The sequence below is a fragment of the Salvelinus alpinus genome, chromosome 1 (assembly GCF_045679555.1).
Source record: "Salvelinus alpinus chromosome 1, SLU_Salpinus.1, whole genome shotgun sequence".
Taxonomy (NCBI): Eukaryota; Metazoa; Chordata; class Actinopteri; order Salmoniformes; family Salmonidae; genus Salvelinus; species Salvelinus alpinus.
Window position 1 is genome coordinate 67839398 of NC_092086.1, and position 17128 is coordinate 67856525.

Here is a 17128-nt window from a genome sequence, read left to right on the forward strand (position 1 = left end):
CAGTAGCCCCCACCTTCAACAACAGACAATTTCTTACTGAATTGAAATGAACTCCTATCTTAGACTGTATATAATAAACTGGTATTTTTTCCTCCCCACTCTCTCTTTCTCCCTCTCATTCATAGTTAGTGAAAGAAGCAGAACTAATTATTTATGTGAGTGTACATATACATGTATAGAGTCCTGCGGCCTGCCTGTATCTGTAAGACAGAAACAGCGAGATCTGTAAAAGGTGGAGAGTCAATAGGCATTAGTTACTGTGTTTCCTAACTTCAGTGCCCCTTAGAGAGTTAGACAGATCATCGTTTTTGTAAAAGTAGGGCTCTAGGACCTTACTCTAATCCAGGAGTCATAGAAGAGCTCTACAGCACTTTACATAACAAATGTATCTCCTCTGGTTAAATTGATGTATTGTTATTTATGTCAACATATCCCTTTCACCCAAACAACACTGCCACTGGAGACATGATTGTGCATATTTCTACCGTTGCATGTGCACAATTCCACTTTATGTCCCTTGGAGTCCCTGCCAAATGTATTTTCTATGCCTGTAGTAAGCTGCAAAGGTCTTGCATTCTACTTTCACATTCCCTCAAGAGACACTTACATGTATGAACTGTCACTTACCAAGCATTATCTTTGGTTGTAAAAAGGAGCCAAAAGCATTTAAAAGGAAAAGTGACAAGGAATGATGTGTTGGCATTTTTATAATTCAATTTATTACACATTGATAAAAATGTCAACATTACTTTTTTTCCTCTCTTTTATTTAAAGACTTATGCAGAGAATCAGATTCTACAGAGGGCCATATCATAACAAAACCAAACATTTACAGAAGGTATACCTTTCCACCCAATCCAACAGAATACTACCCCATCTCCATCATCGTTTGGCATTTATCATACATTATATACCACAAACACATATCAGTGAGTGTGGATGTGTTTACCCCTCACCCATTATATATCTTCAACATTTGTGCTTTAAAAAAATGAGGTTTTATTTCTAAATGAATCGTTTTTTTATGCCTGATATATAAAAACACAAGAAAACAAAAAACTCCCACAAGTACCTAACATTGATCAAAGACCCAACTTTGAAAAGCAAGTACTGTCCAGAACAACAGTTCTAAATGGGGGATTACTTGGTCTCCAACATAGGGGATCGGTTTGCGATGCATTTATATACATGTTACAGCTGCTGTATGTGAAAGGAGAAGGGGATGGATGGAAGCTCATGTTTGCAAATGTGCCACAGATTCCACAGCCAGTGCTCTGGAACAGATACAATGCCTTCCTAAATGAGTATGACAAAATAACAACAACTGGTGGTGGCCCACTTTCCGTTCTGAATGGCAGGAAATGTATTTTAGCTGAGGTTTTAATTAGCAAACAATATATAGAAGCTCTTCAGCGATTTTGCTATCTTTAAAGCTAAAGGAAAAAGGAAAAACATTGATTTATCCACTTGGCAATTTCTCATCACTGATTATTAGCAAATCCTCAAATAGAATTATTCATGTGAACTTAATATACAGTACTTTTTTTTTCTTCTTCCATTGACTCGCTTTATTGCCATAAAAAAAAAAGTGCAATCGACATTCAAAGCCATCTCCCCATCAATAGATCGACCTGTACATCAAAAATAAAGAAGAGTAATTCACGATTACCCAGCAGAAATATGGTTAAAAGCCTAAGGGTGCATGGTTGATTAAAGAGTTAAGCTTTTTACAAGACCTTGTTCATTTGAAAACACAGGGGTCAGGGAAAGAGGCTAAATAACGTGTTTCAAAGCTGTCCTTGGATAGCACAAAGCTGACTACATGAATGTAAAGGAAGCTTCTAATGTGCAAAATGCCTAACAATAGGTTGGTACAAACAATATTTATTATCTCGGGTAGTATTTTTCTATTAAATAGTCATATATGCATTATGTATATTATTTATCCTTTTTTTTGTCATGAGAGTAAACATCCATACAATAGGTTTAAAATGAAATATCTAAATATTTATATTTATACATTTCACACAGGACTTGTGTGCACTTGCATACTGAAAGCCTTCCATCTCCAGCAACGGATCCTCTCAATCGGTCATAATGCAACCGACTCACTCCTTCTCCCTCTGGGATGCTCTAACCTTCTCACCCCTGTGCACTGATCTACAATACACACTAGTCAGTCTACACAGTCCAGAGATATCGTCACCACTGCACAATGTCCAGCACTACAATACCCATTTTTTTGTAAAAACACCCCAACCCATGCCATACAATGCCCCCACTCTCAATTTGGATCATGGTTTTGTGAAAGCAAATTGGGTGCTGACGGCTTGAAAAGAATAAAGACCGTGATCGTTCTTCCAAAGAGTTTTTGGAAACCGACGCTACACATGGAACTATGATTACCGAGGTCAACATAAAGCTATGGATATCACCCCGGAGAATGCAGATTTTTTTAAAAGCCCTTGCTAATCGATATTGCTACATTAACATAATTTTAGGACAATTAACTTTAACTTTCGACATCTGAGAAAACATCTCTTTGTGTATGTTTGAATGTGAAAAAATAAAATCAATAAAAAGAAACCAACAATATTTTTTACATGTTCGGTTTAGTACCTGTTGGGTCTCTCTGAGGAGGGATTGATATCATGCTACAAAAATATAGGTATTCGATACTATCATAGAACTACAAGACATTTCCTGTGTGTAGGACACAGCACTAGCCCATCACGTTTAATGCCTCTGTGTTCTCTCCCATCAACATCAAGCAGCAACAAATGCAGTCAAAAACAAAACATTCCCCTAACGGCATGTGAGACTGAAGGCAGTGTAGCTGGTACTTTCTGAGTGTTGTCTAAAACATCGTCAACAGAAGATGGGAACCACGGCGCCTTCACAGGGTCACGGAATAGAGCAGGATGTAAAACTTAGTGCCATCAATCAAGGGAGTAGCCTTTCCTTAGTTCAACCCTGAAAATGTTAAAGGCACTGCTCTTCACTCTCAATGCATTTGCCACCGCCCGCCCGCTGCAATGCTTACTGCTGGCAGCCCTCTTAGAAACTGAACAATGCTGCTGACAGTCCTCTGGGCCCTGTACAAATGACCCTCTAGGGGCTCTTCTATGCCATAGAAACCAGAAACCAAAGTAAATAATAATAGTGTTTTTTAATTCTAAATATAAAATGCATTCCGACATTTAGATTTTACAGTTTTACATTCTTACTCATTAGTAACCCACCCCAGATTTTGACACATTGTTGTTGTTAGTGTGTACATAGCTATGGATTTAGTTGAATAGATATTAACTTATATTTCAATTATAACCACTGGCAATGTTGACCAGCCATCAGTGGAACACTGACTTGGTAAGAAACAGTCACATAGGAGTGAGCCAGTGAATACTCTCTTCATACAAACTTTTTTCAATGTTTCATAAACAGTTAAAAAAAAAAAAAAAAGAATCTCTGCCACGTGTTGAAAATGAATACCCTTTAGTTACACTTTGCAAAGCTTAAACGTAATATTGACATCTCTAACACTTGATACTATTTACAATAAAACAAAATAAATTGTATTCATAATGTTGCACATAAATGATTGAATCGTTTCTATCCTCTTCTTAAACCCATGAACGAATGACGTTGTTTCCACTGAGACGTGTTTTATTGCTATTGCTGAACCCCTATCATGATTCTTTCAACAAAAGGAAATGAACAAACCCCAAAACATCAACTACAGAGAATGGAAGAATATTTGACAGAGATTGCAGGTAGCATTTTTGTCACTGATATCAACAACAAACTAGGCCATCAGTCAAATGTTGATTGGTCTTTGAAAAGGAAAACTCCCAGTCCATGCAAAAAAACACAAATTTCTTTTACAGTGGCAATGATCTAATGCAAAATAACAACTGAACATATATCAGAAAACTAAAACAAAGAATAGATCCTTAAAAATTGTTGGGCTATGCGAATTTGTAGAATAGCATTCTCTTGCGTATATCAAGTATTATTTATAGCATATTTTCTTTAGTAGCATAATCCCTCCCTCCCAAAACAATTCCCATTATAGTCATCACATTGCTCTGATCCTAAAGCCTTTTCTCTTTTTTTTAAATCGTGGAAGGTACAGTATGTGACATTGAAGCAATGTGGCGACTGGGAACTCAACCCGCATGGACACCATGTTTTCTGAAAATAAACATTGGGGAAAAAAGAGAAGGGTGGGATTTGGATTAGTGGGATCCCGGGGTCATCCCCTGTAACTTGGGCTTTTTATTCAAGTAAGTTGCCCAGTAGACCAGGTTAAAGGTTCCGAAGAGTAACGGGAAGGCTATTCTGGCGATCCTGTCGATCTTGCTGACGCTGTTGAAAGTCTTCTTGGCCTCTGGCGGCTTGGGCTTGGGCTCCTCCTTGGGCTCGGTGGGGGGAGGGGGGGCGCTTTTGGCAATGGTGGCCAAACCAGGGTCCCTGGCAATGTTTGGAGCGAAGGCTGTAGCGGTGGCGGCGGTGTAGGCGGTGGCGTTGTTCTTCTTCAGGAGGGACTCCTTCTTCTTCTTTTGCTGCGAGGAGGGTAAACAAACAGTGCCTTGGATTATCTCGCGGGAAACCAACCAACAAAGCACATTGACAAGCAAACAATTCAAACTGGGGACATCCGTCTGATCAAAAAACATGGAAAAACAGTGTGTGATAATGGCAAGACACTGTGTAAGAGTTTGTCTAATATTTTGTCTCAATTTTGTTTAGGAGCGGGTAGAGACCACGCAGTACAGTAATGTACTGTACTTCTAACTGCACCAGTGAGACAGTGAGCACCAGAAGACTGCAGGAACTCTAAACTAATCATGTTTTTGTCATGTCCCAAGAATCTCATTTGCATTGAGATGAGTTTGTGACATAAAACTAAACCCTCGCTGCTGTGCTCCACCAATAATGTAGAAGTAACTGCTCTGGTTTTGGGTGGAATACCCCTGATCATTACGTTTGAGCTTTGCTATCTTAAAGCTAGAATCCTTAATTGAAACAATAACAAAGCATTCTTCCTGCCCCTCTTTCACTAAAAAGCTACGGGATGGGGCTGGTGAAATGTATCCACTCTCAAATTCATAGACAGAGCTATTGATGCAAGGACTGACCATCCACGATATCAAATGTATAGTTTTAACCATGTCTGAGGCTACACAGTGTTTCTTTACATTTACGTTGTTAACAAACATCGGAGTCAAACAAGCAGATATTTTAGGTTCTGATGGGGTACGGAAGTTGAACTAAGCTCATGAGGCATTTATTCATTATATTCTTCAAGAATCAATGGATAGCAACTAAGGATTCTAGGATTAATATATCACAACACATATCATTTATTTAAAAATACAATATATTTTATGTGAGATAATAATACTAATACCTTCTCTGGCACCACACTTTTTCCATCCCAGGCATAGCCCCTCTTTGTGAAATAGTTCACTGTAGCAAACTCAATGAGGGCAGAGAAGACAAAAGCATAGCAGACTGCAATGAACCAGTCCATGGCTGTGGCGTAGGCCACTTTTGGGAGAGAGTTCCTAGCGCTGATACTGAGGGTAGTCATGGTCAGCACAGTTGTCACTCCTGTAGGGACAGAGAGGGACAATTAGTTACATTCTAGACCATGTTCCTGCTTGTTTGGGTTTTACATTGTAGGCTAAATAGGCATATTACGTCCTACAACTACACACTCTGTCCAACCTAGTCTAGAATGCGTGGCCATTTCCAAAATGGGGATGTTCTGGTGAGAGTAAAGCACACTGCTGTTGACATATGTAACTTTACGCATCTTGAATCAGTACCAACAAAATTGGCCACTGGGTAAAATTGCTTAAATGGACGAAGCATAAGCTACCATTATGTTGGCAGCCTGAGCATTACATTTGATTAGCTGGCGAAAAGCTTGCCAACTTCTCCAATACCTCCCTGATTCCAGCCTCATGCATTACATGAACAATGAGACTGCAGCAACAGAACAATAGGAATTATCACGTAACGCCGGTGGAGGCACATTTATTTTGGATAAAAGCACCAAAAGACATGCGCTTCTTTTTAAGCCTGCATAATACCTGCACACAAAAGGTTGTATGACTTTAAAAACAGAAAGGCGGAGGGTGTTAAGCCTACAGGATTATGCAAGGTTGTCGTTCTGTACTGTGGATGGGTTTTGTTAAAGCAGAGGTGAGAGTAGGGGGATCTGAGAAGAGAAGCAGGTCAGGGGATGTCTGTCGGGGCATTGCTCATCCACGCGGACTGCTGCAGATGTTTATACCACAAAACAAAAACAGCCGAGCGGCTTACACAGAGATCTCGGCTGGGGCCAAAGAAGACAATTCAAGGGACAGAATGAGAGGCTGCTTATGAATTAGCCAACATAATATATTATTCCTCCACCACCATAGTGTTACAATGCAATGGTACTGGGTGTACAGGTTTAGGGAACGGGCAATGCGCGCCTCGTCATCATATGTTGATAGACTACTGTGACGCTGTCTCTCCCTGCTCTGCTCTGCTTGGAAGATTTAGTTCACTGAGACAGAGGTGGAGAGATGAGACACACATCAGAGAATAAGTCTGATGCTTTATAGACTGAAATTTTGTGACTACTGCTTTCGGTCTGGACTTTGGTTGTGTAATGTGGTTTCTACACGACCATAAAGTGCTACTGTGGAGTTTTCCCTCTAAGGCCACGTAGAGACATGAGAAATTGAACTTTGCTAACTTCGCCCCATTAGATTGCACTATATAGATCAACGTTTTTTCTGTGATCGAATCAACATTATATCAGACCCTTTTCAATGCAACAAACCAAAACAAATATATCTTTGCAAGATTGGGTCTGTGATTTTGCTGCAGGCAGAGCCAGAGCGCAACGGAGTAGAATTATTTTGGTGGGGGCAGCCCACAAGCGGTCTTTCAATCATCGAAGAGTGAATGCGCTTTTCAGTTCAGTTCAGATCAGATCACAGAGCCGCGTGTGTGCACATTTGTTGACATTCTCTGCTAGTCAGCGAGTTATTAGGCCAGTTATAGATAGATACAGTGCATTCGGAAAGTATTCAGACCCCTTTACGTTACAGCCTTGTTCTAAAATGTATTAAATTGTGTTTTTTTCTCACACTACCCCATCATGACAAAGCAAAAACTGGATTTTAGAAATTTTGGCAAATGCATTAAAAATGGAAAACTGAAAAAACATTTACATAAGTATTCAGACCTTCACTAAGTACTATGGCAGCAATTACAACCTCAAGTGTTATTGGGTATGACGCTACAAGCTTGGCACACCTGTATTTGGGGAGATTCTCCCATTCTTCTCTGCAGATCCTCTCAAGCTCTGTCCAGTTGGATGGGGAGCATGGCTGCACAGCTATTTTCAGGTCTCTCCAGAGATGTTCGTTCGGGTTCAAGTCCTGGCTCTGGCTGGGCCACTCAAGGACATTCAGAAATTTGTCCCGAAGCCACTCCTGCGTTGTCTTGGCTGTGTGCTTAGGGTCATTGTCCTGTTGGAAGGGAAACCTTCGCGCCGGTCTGAGGTCCTGAGAGCTCTGGTGCAGGTTTTCACTAAGGATCTCTCTGTACTTTGCTCCGTTCATCTTACCCTCAATCCTGATTAGTCTCCCAGTCCCTGCTGCTGAAAAACATCCCCACAGCATGATGTTGCCACCACCATGCTTCACCGTATCGATGGTGCCAGGTTTCCTCCAGACGTGACGCTAGGCATTCAGGCTAAATAGTCCAATCTTGGTTTGATCAGAACAAAGAATCATTTTTCTTATGGTCTGAGAGTTCTTTAGGTGCATGTTGGCAAACTCCAAACGGGCTGTCACGTTCCTTTTACTGAGGAGTGGCTTACGTCAGGCCACTCTACTATAAAGGCCTTACTGGTGGAGTGCTGCAGAGATGGTTGTCCTTCTGGAAGGTTCTTACATCTCCACAGAGGAACTCTGAAACTCCCTGACCAAGGCCCTTCTCCTCTGATTGCTCAGTTTGGCTGGGCGGCCAGCTCTAGAAAGAGTCTTGGTGGTTCCAAACTTCTTCCATTTAAGAATGATGGAGGCCACTGTGTTCTTGGGGACCTTCGATGCTGCAGAAATTATTTGGTACCCTTTCCCAGATCTGTTTCCCTTGACACAATCCTGTCTCAGAGCTCTACGGATAATTCCTTCAACCTAATAGCTTGGTTTTTGCACTGTCAACTGTGGGACCTTATAGAGACAGGTGTGTGCCTTTCCAAATCATGTCTCATGTCCAATCAATTGAATTTACCACAGATGGACACCAATCAAGTTGTAGAAACATCTCAAGGACTATCAATGGAAACAGGATGCACCTAAGCTCAATTTTGAGTCTCATAGCAAAGGGTCTGAATAATTTTATTTTTAATAAATGTGCAACATGTCTAAAAACCTGTATTTGCTTCGGCATTATGGGGTATTGTGTGCAGATTGATGAGAAAAAAAGATGTTAAATCCATTTCTGAATAAGGCTGTAATGTAACAAAATGTGGAAAAAGTCACGGGGTCTGAATAGTTTCTAAATGCACTGTAAGTATAGATCAGTAATGGGGAGTTACTGCTTTCTACAAGAGTACAAAACATGTAGGCTACATTTCTTGGAAAATCCAGTCAGGTAAAAAGCTTATGTCTTAATTAAAGGTGGAGTGTTGTATTTTAAGACAGCCTTGAATATATGCAAACAAGTCAATAGGCAGAGAGGTATCCTACATTGCCCAATTATGTGTATGGTAATAACAATTGTTTTTATTTTGTAAAATGGTTTCTTGCATCATACAACACAATGCAATGCAATTTAAAGTCAAATATTTGGCCCATGTTGTTACAGACCAAGAAAAAAAATCATTACTACTATACTATACTAATACTATTGTCAAGCCCTTCATAATGTAATTTTTTTTTTTAATGTAATGTAAGCCTGCATTGAACACCACATACAGTATAGGCTACTGTAGGCTAAATCATATAAATCAAAATCTATTTCCATGTGAAAATGTTCTGGGATTTGTTTAGTGTCACGCCTGCTTCCACTCTCCTTCCCTGGCGCTCGAGGGCACCAGGCTGCCCTGCATTACACACTCCTGCCACCATCATTACGCACCTGCTCCCCTCATCACGCACATCAGCGATTCATTACACTCACCTGGACTCACTCAACTGTGTTTAATTCCTCCCCTATATCTGTCTGTTCCTGAGGTTGTAACCCGCTTCAGCATTAAAGTTCGTATGTCTTTGTATTACCCGGTTCTGACACTGTTCCTGTCCTGTTCCATGTCAGTGCTAAATGAAATGTTCAACTCTCTGTACCTGCTTCTCATCTCCAGCGTTGGTTCTTACACTTAGTTGGTTTGTTCATAGGCCTACATTATGCTCAAATAGCCACAATAGTCTATTGGCTACTGTCTAAAACTGTAAGTGTACAGCCTCTGTGTTCCCTGTAAACGCGCACCGGAAGATGCACAAAATTGTCACAATGTTCAAGTTTCCGCTCACAAAACCAAAAATTTGCTCAGTGCCCCAAAAAAGTTCAGGGAACATTACTGGGGAGTCCAGATTATTCTTATTAATTCTATTCCTTTTTCATTTATTTAGAAGAAACAAATGTTTTTTTTTATTCTTTAAAGCTGAACTACCCATTTGAACCAACTTCCATGGTTTTAAACGGCCACTGTGGCATTGATATGAGTCAGAAACATTCATTCTAGTGTCAAAATTGACTACAAAGGGTAAATGTGACCGACCGGCTCGATTTGGTCTTATGTAGCAAAACAAGTTTTTTACATTGGATAAAAGTAGAGACTCATGGCTAGACAATTGTATATCACACACTACAGTTGAGGAACAATGCGAAAGTAATTCTCCTTTGAAAGTTGATAAACTTGTAATCTCACTAGTGAGAAAATGGCCCTTGAATAATTTGGTACACCTACTGGAGAGCTATTTTTTTGTCTACACCCATTCAGCCATCGTTCACTCCCTCTTAAGCTTTAGCCCCACCCATTTATTTACAGATTCACATGTGAGGCCATGTACTAAACAACCAAAAATGTCAAGACTAAAGGCTGGTTTATACTATGGGTGTGTTTGAGGGAGTGCCTGTGTGCTCTGGACATTCATAAACTCAAGAGCGTTGTCAAATTGTCCGTTCATAACTGAACGCTCTGGCCGAGGAGTAGGGTTGACACGAGCATTCTGACTTAACAACAACAGTCAAGCACCCAAGATAACTGGCTAACATTGGCTAGCTACTTCCAGACACAAATGAGAGAACAGCTCACTCTGACGGTTTTGTTTTAGAGCTGGTTAGGCTGTTTGTATGTTATCCAGAACGTTGGTGACTGGAACTGTGCTACTGGCAACAATTTAGTTCTGCTTTTTTGCCTACGTTTACTGACACCGGCCATATTCAATGGGTGTTGAGCGTCCGTAACTTCGTCAGTAATTCTGCACTCTGGCACCTTCAGACGAGAGTGCTCTGAAATCGCAGTAGATAGCAAGAGCGAATTTACCAGCTACATCTATGGACAGTTGTCGCAGAGACATCATGAACATTCTATTCAAATGGTTACTTGCATAGTGCAGTCTTTTGTTTAGACATGTAGCTAGCTAGCTAATTAATGAACTATAATCCCAACTCATAGTGTTATTACCCTGCATGAATCTGAAGATAGCTAACCAACCAGGTTCAATGTTAGCTAGCTAACATTAGTCTATAACTAGAAATGCAAATGGCTCTGAGATACTAATAATATTACTTCACAGATCATACACGTAATGTTAGCGAGCGAGCCAGCCAGCTAATGTTAGCTAGGTAGCTAAAAGTACACTTTAACTTTAAATGAAAACGACTTTCTGACAAAATTAGAAACGTGTAATATCCGAAAATATAGCTAGCTAGACTATCTTACCCATATACATGGATGGACGCTTCGCACTCTCTGTCACGGATGCCATGGTTGCCCTTAGTTTGAAGATGTAATCCGGAGACAGGTGTTTTATATAACAGCATTCTGTGTGTTCTCTGGTCGACTCCGTCTGCATATTTGCAATCAAACGCCAGAATTCTCTCCATCTTCTTAGCTATCATACTCTAATTCCACTGAATTCAAAACTCGGTCCTCCAGAAAGTGGAGAGCAACACTTATGCAGTTCTACTACATGATGTCTTTCAAAAAAGCTGTGTTAGAAAGGATAAGCTACACATACTGAGCAGCTCATGTTATAGACAGAACCATGCTACATGGCAGATCAATCCGAACTCATCTCTCGGCATGTCCAGCCCACTCATTATCTCAGCCAATCATGGCTAGCGGGAAGTTTGTTGGCTTTCTCCATGGCTAAACCAACTAGGCTCATAATTTAACAATGTTATTCCGATTTACAGATGACATACAAGTTTGTTATTACAGCACATGAACATTCACATGATCCAGAAGGAATTTCTGCCAAAAAACTATATTATATTATATATATTATTATATTATATTATATTCCAAAACCCATTTGCGAGCATCTTGTGTCCCCCCACGACTTGTTTTGTAAAATGAATCCCTACGAAACACTGCCAAACAGATGCACACTCTGGTAATAGATAGTGAGAAAGTTATAAAAAACCAAATGGCACCGAAGCACACACGTCGCCACTCACCAGTGACCTGATTGTGGCCTGGCTGCTCAATGTCCCTGCTAGCTAATAACATTACTCTCTAACTTCATTGAAAAAGTTTAAACGTAGCTCGCTAGCAAGTGATTTTTGGCACTGATAAACAGCATGTAGCTTGTACTTTATTTACGATAGTTTACCAGCTTGCAAATCAGTCCTGAGCGCGCCACCAGACTTTCCCGACTCGATAGACTGTATGCAGTACACTGACTCGTTTTTTTAAACTTGAGAAATACTGTGTTTTGTATGGTGTTTATTCCATACAAAAGCAAGGTACTGTTGATTAGAAAGTCTACTTCAGCATCACTGTGTAGCATGCATACAGCTCCGTTCAGTGCATAGTAAGTCATGCTTAACTTGGCTCACTCGTACTATATAGTATCACACTCAAATATACTTAACAGCAGCGCCATCTATTGGCTTGGCGACATCTCGTAACATCTCCCTTTACGCAACACACGAAGATAACTCCTCCTCGACTCATGAACAGGGGAACTGGGGTTAGACTCTTGCCCGTGACAACACTACACTGTTAACCAAAACATACAACTGTGTTCTTATTCAAGTACCTTCAATAAGCATCAACTTTAAAGTCAAGAAGCAGACTACCCGTTTCCCTCTTACAAATATAAATGCAAAAAATATATATAACCTTTCAGATTAAACAACATGGTCTTTGGAGTATCTCACAGGCGGCCTGATATTTTCCTTGGTTCTGGTGAGTCTCAGAGTTATATTTTGAGGCGGTGGGGCTGCTTCAAAATCAGAAGCCTGTTGTTCACCACCAGCTTGAATGGCGGGTTCGTCCCATGGTCAACCAATCATCCTCATCCATATTTGTTTGATGGTCGTTCGCGGGGATCCTGAGTTGTTCAGTCACTGGAAAAATGTATTTTCTGTTTCTCCTATATTGTTTACCATTCACTATTACTTCATACGACCGGTCACTGAGTTGATCAGTGCATATGCCCAGCGTCCACGTGCTGGCTGAGCTGCTGGGGTGGAGAAGAACCCTTACTGTTTGTCCTTGGATGATGTTGCGCATGTCACAGGCATGTGTGTCATAGTGGTGTTTTGCTGTCAGCCCTTTTGTAGTTTTCTTGGAATTACATTTTTTACCACTTGGGGTTTGAGAGGTTTTGTCATGGTGGGTAGGATTGTGCGGGTGCATTTGGACATGAGTAGCTGTACCGGAGAACTGTGAAGTCTCTCTATTGGAGTATTCCGCCATCGCAGCCTTTTATAGGAGCGTTTTGGCAATTTTCACAGCTGATTCCGCTTTTCCATTGCTTTGGCTGTGATACGGTAATGACGTCACATGTTTAAAGTCCCACTCATCAGCAAATGCCCCCCCCCCCCCCCCCTTCTCATTCTGAAACAACAGTGTGGACAATGCCATGTCTGCTGAACTGCTTTTTGCAGCATTCAATGATGGTGTCTGGTGTGGTGTCAGTCAGCTCGTCGAGCTCCCAGTGGTCCAAGTAACAATCGACCATGATGAGGTACTTGCTTTTGTTGACTGTGAGTAAGTCCATCCTGACCTTGGACCATGGGAGGAGAGGGATTTGGTGGAGGATGAGTGTCTCCTTTTGTTGTCTCCTCTGGATGCAGTTGCACATTTACCCATAAAGATATTTACACCCTCTGTAATCCTTGGTCAGAAAACAGCATCACGTGCCTTTCTGAGACTGGCCTCTATGCCTGAGTGGCCAGAGTGTATTTTGTGTAGAAAGTCAGCTCGTAACATGTCAGGGACGAATATCACTACATTTTCTGTGGCGAGCTCCTCTTTGTACGTCCAGAAATCTTTCAGTGTGTGACTCACAGCCTGTTTGGCTCCAGGCCAGCCGTTGTTGATTTGTGTGTACAGAGCCTGAAACGGTGGGTCCTGGGAACAGTGTGCTTTGATTGACTCCACTGTCTTAGTTGAGATGTTGACATCACTGGTGTGATCCACCTGTTCCAAGTCAGTTGTGGCTAGACCCCTAGCGTAGACCATGGCTGGTGTTTGCATTTGTCTGTGCTCTGTGGTTGATTGAGCTGTTCTGGAAAGGAAGTCAACTACATGTTCTTTGACTTGTTTGTATTGCACGTGGAGTTGGTATATTTGTAGCCTTAGCAACATTCTCAGCAGTTGCTTGGGTGCTGTGAGTAATAATTTCTTGAAGATCGTCTCAAGCGGTTTGTGGATGCTGTGTATTGTGATGAATTCTCTGCAATGCAGATACTGGTCAAACTTGTCACATGCAAAAACAATGGAGAGACATTATTTCTCAATCTGTGCATATCTTTGTCCTGTCTGAGTCAATGTTCTGGAGGCAAATTCAACAGGTTGTCCTTTCTGTAGAAGGGCTGCGCCCAAACCTATCTCACTGGCATCAGACTGCAGTATGACTTCATCATTCAGGTTGTAGTATTTGAGCACTGGATGCTGTGTGACTAACTGTTTGATAGTCTTCAACTGCTGCGTCATGCTGTGGTAGCATGTCCATTCAATGTCCTTGTCAGTGAGTCTTCTGAGCAGCTCACACACATCAGATAGGCGGGGCATGATTTTTGCGAGATAGATCACAAACCCCAACCGCCGCTGTAGTGACTTGACGTCGGTCGTTGTACCCATGTTCTGAATGGCTGGTATTTTCTCTGGGGTCAGGGCGAAGGCCCTCTGTGGTGAGAAGCTGACCCATGTATGTCACACTAGGTAGCTTTAAGAATAATTTATTTTTGTTCAGCTTCAGGTTGACATCCCTTGCTCTCTACAGGAGAACTGTAAGGTTTCTGTCATGATCTGCAATCGCGTCTTCGTGTGTGTCACCACATCCATAGAGTAGAATGTCATCTGTGATCACGCTCACTCCTTTTAGTCTCTCTAGTACTTCACACTGCCTGCGCTGGTAATCTTCATCTGCTGACTTGATTCCAAATGGCATTCTCAGCCATCTATACCTGCCTATAGGTGTCCAGAAAGTTGTTAGATCGCTGCTCACTTCATCAACTTTGATTTGCCAATATCCATCTTGGCATCGAATACTGAGAATACCTTTGCGTTGCATATCTCTGGTCGAATCTCTTCTATTGTGGACATCTGGAAGTGAGATCCCAGTAAGGCTTTGTTGAGTGCACTGGGGTTCATACATATGCATAGTTTATCAGGTTTTTCAATGACAACCATGTTGCTGATCCACGGTGTTGGCTCTGTGAATTTTGTGATGATGTCTGCATTGTCCATTGAATGTATGGCCTTTGTGATCCTTTCCTTCAGTGGAATAGGTATCCATCTTGGTAGCTGCTGCACAGGCCGGGCTGCATTGTCGACCTCAAGGTGTAGCTCTCCAGGAAGGCAGCCAAGCCCATCGAACACGTTCTTGTACTTGGAGATGATCTGCTCAGTTGTCATGATGACCTCAGTGGATGTGGTGCTCGGGGTGTCGACGTAATGTAACACATGGCTGTGGTTCAAATGTAGTAGACTGAGTCTTTCACGTGTCAGCTGACAGCAGAGGAAGCTGGGATGTCTCCATGACCTGAAATTTGATATGAAACGTTTTTCCATCATGATCTGCTTTGAGATTGCATTCTCCTGTTGGCTTTATCAGTGTGCCATCATATAGCGCTGAGTGTAGCCTTGCTACTGTAAGTAGGAGAACTGGATTGTCGCCTTGCATGACTCGCTGTGTTGATCCTGTGTCTAGTTGATTTAATTGTATGGCTGAGGTCATATGTCAATGGCTCATCACTTAGTGGAGATAGCTTAAAACCTGTTTGGGATAGGGGGCAGTATTTTCACGTCCGGATGAAAAGCGTGCCCAAAGTAAACTGCCTACTACTCAGGCCCAGAAGATAGGATATGCATATAATTGGTAGATTTGGATAGAAAACACTTTAAAGTTTCTAAAACGGTTAAATTTATGTCTGTGAGTATAAGAGATCTTATTTGGCAGGCGAAACCACGAGGACAAAAGAAAAACATATTTTTTAGTTGACTGTTTTCAATTGGTGTTCTATGGGAATCTAGATTTCTGAGGCATCTGGTTGCAGTTCCTAGGGCTTCCACTAGATGTCAACAGTCTTTAGAAATTGATTGATGTTTTTCTTTTGAGTAATGAAGAAGTATGGCTGTTCAGACTGAGTGTCGAGTCTAGTGTACTAAGGTGTTTGGGGCGCGCGGTCTGGCACTCGCTCCACTTTCATTTTATCCGCTATTGAATACAGTTTATTCCGTCTTAAATTTTATCGATTATTTACATTTTAAAATACCTAAAGTTGTTTGAAATGTTTGGACCAAGATTATAGGTAATTTATTAGATAATGTGTAGTCATGTTGGTCGAGTTGGAACCGGTGTTTTTCTGAATCAAACGCGCTAAATAAATGGACATTTTGGGGATATAACAACGGAATTAATTGATAATATTTCAACCGGACCGTAACCTATTCAATAAAAGAGAGAAAATGGAGAGCTACCCCTCTCGCGCGCAGGAACTAATCAAAGGGGGGTGACTCGTTTTGAAAAATCTCGCTCATTTTTCAAAATAAAAGCCTGAAACTATGTCTAAAGCCTGGTCACAGCCTGAGGAAGCCATTGGAAAAGGAATCTGGTTGATACCCCTTTAAATGGAAGAAAGACGGGCAAGGAAACACAGATAAAAAAAAAAAAAACACTTCCGGGTTAGATTTCCTCAGGTTTTCGCCTGCAGAATCAGTTTTGTTATACTCAAAGACAATATTTTGACAGTTTTTGGAAACTTTGGAGTGTTTTCTATCCTAATCTGTAAATGATATGCATATTCTACGATCTGGACCTGAGAAATAGTCCGTTTACCTTGGGAACGTTATTTAAAAAAAATAAAAAAAATCTGACCCCTAGCGTCAAGAGGTTAACCTTAAAACCTTTCACGGCTAGGGGTTCCGCTAGCCGCTAGGAACGTTTCGACAACATCCTGTGAAATTGCAGAGTGCAAAATAAATTATTAGAAATATTTAACTATCATACAATCACAAGTGCAATACACCAAAATACACCTTAACTTCTTGTTAATCCTGCCACCATGTCAGATTTCAAAAAGGTTTTACGGCAAAGGCAAACCATGCGATTATCTGAGGACAGCACCCCATCAAAACAAACACATGACAATCATATTTCAACCCGCCAGGCGCGACACAAAACACAGAAATAACGATAGAATTCATGCCTTACCTTTGAAGATCTTCTTCTGTTGGCACTCCAATATGTCCCATAAACATCACAAATGGTCCTTTTGTTCGATTATGTTTGTTATAAACAACCTGAGGATTGATTATAAAAAACATTTGACATGTTTCTACCAACATTACGGATACTTTTTGGAATTTTCGTCGAACGGAACGAGGCTTTGGTTTTCTGAACATAACGCGCAACCCAAATGGCGTTTTTTTGTT

At 41.1% G+C, this 17128-nt stretch overlaps 1 protein-coding gene across 5 annotated transcripts in view; it reads right to left on the reverse strand.

The window, feature by feature from the left end:
* Positions 1–696: 696 nt before the first annotated feature.
* The window catches only part of LOC139583853 (gamma-aminobutyric acid receptor subunit alpha-1-like), a 37483-nt gene continuing 21051 nt past the window's right edge, over positions 697–17128 (reverse strand). For all 5 annotated transcript variants that reach the window (XM_071415419.1, XM_071415409.1, XM_071415402.1 and 2 more), the window contains exons 9-10: positions 5414–5616; positions 697–4565 (exon numbers count right to left, since the gene is read on the reverse strand). In XM_071415419.1, the coding sequence (XP_071271520.1) occupies positions 4239–4565; positions 5414–5616 (530 nt within the window). In that variant the 3' untranslated portion in view covers positions 697–4238. The remainder of the gene's footprint in view (positions 4566–5413; positions 5617–17128) is intronic.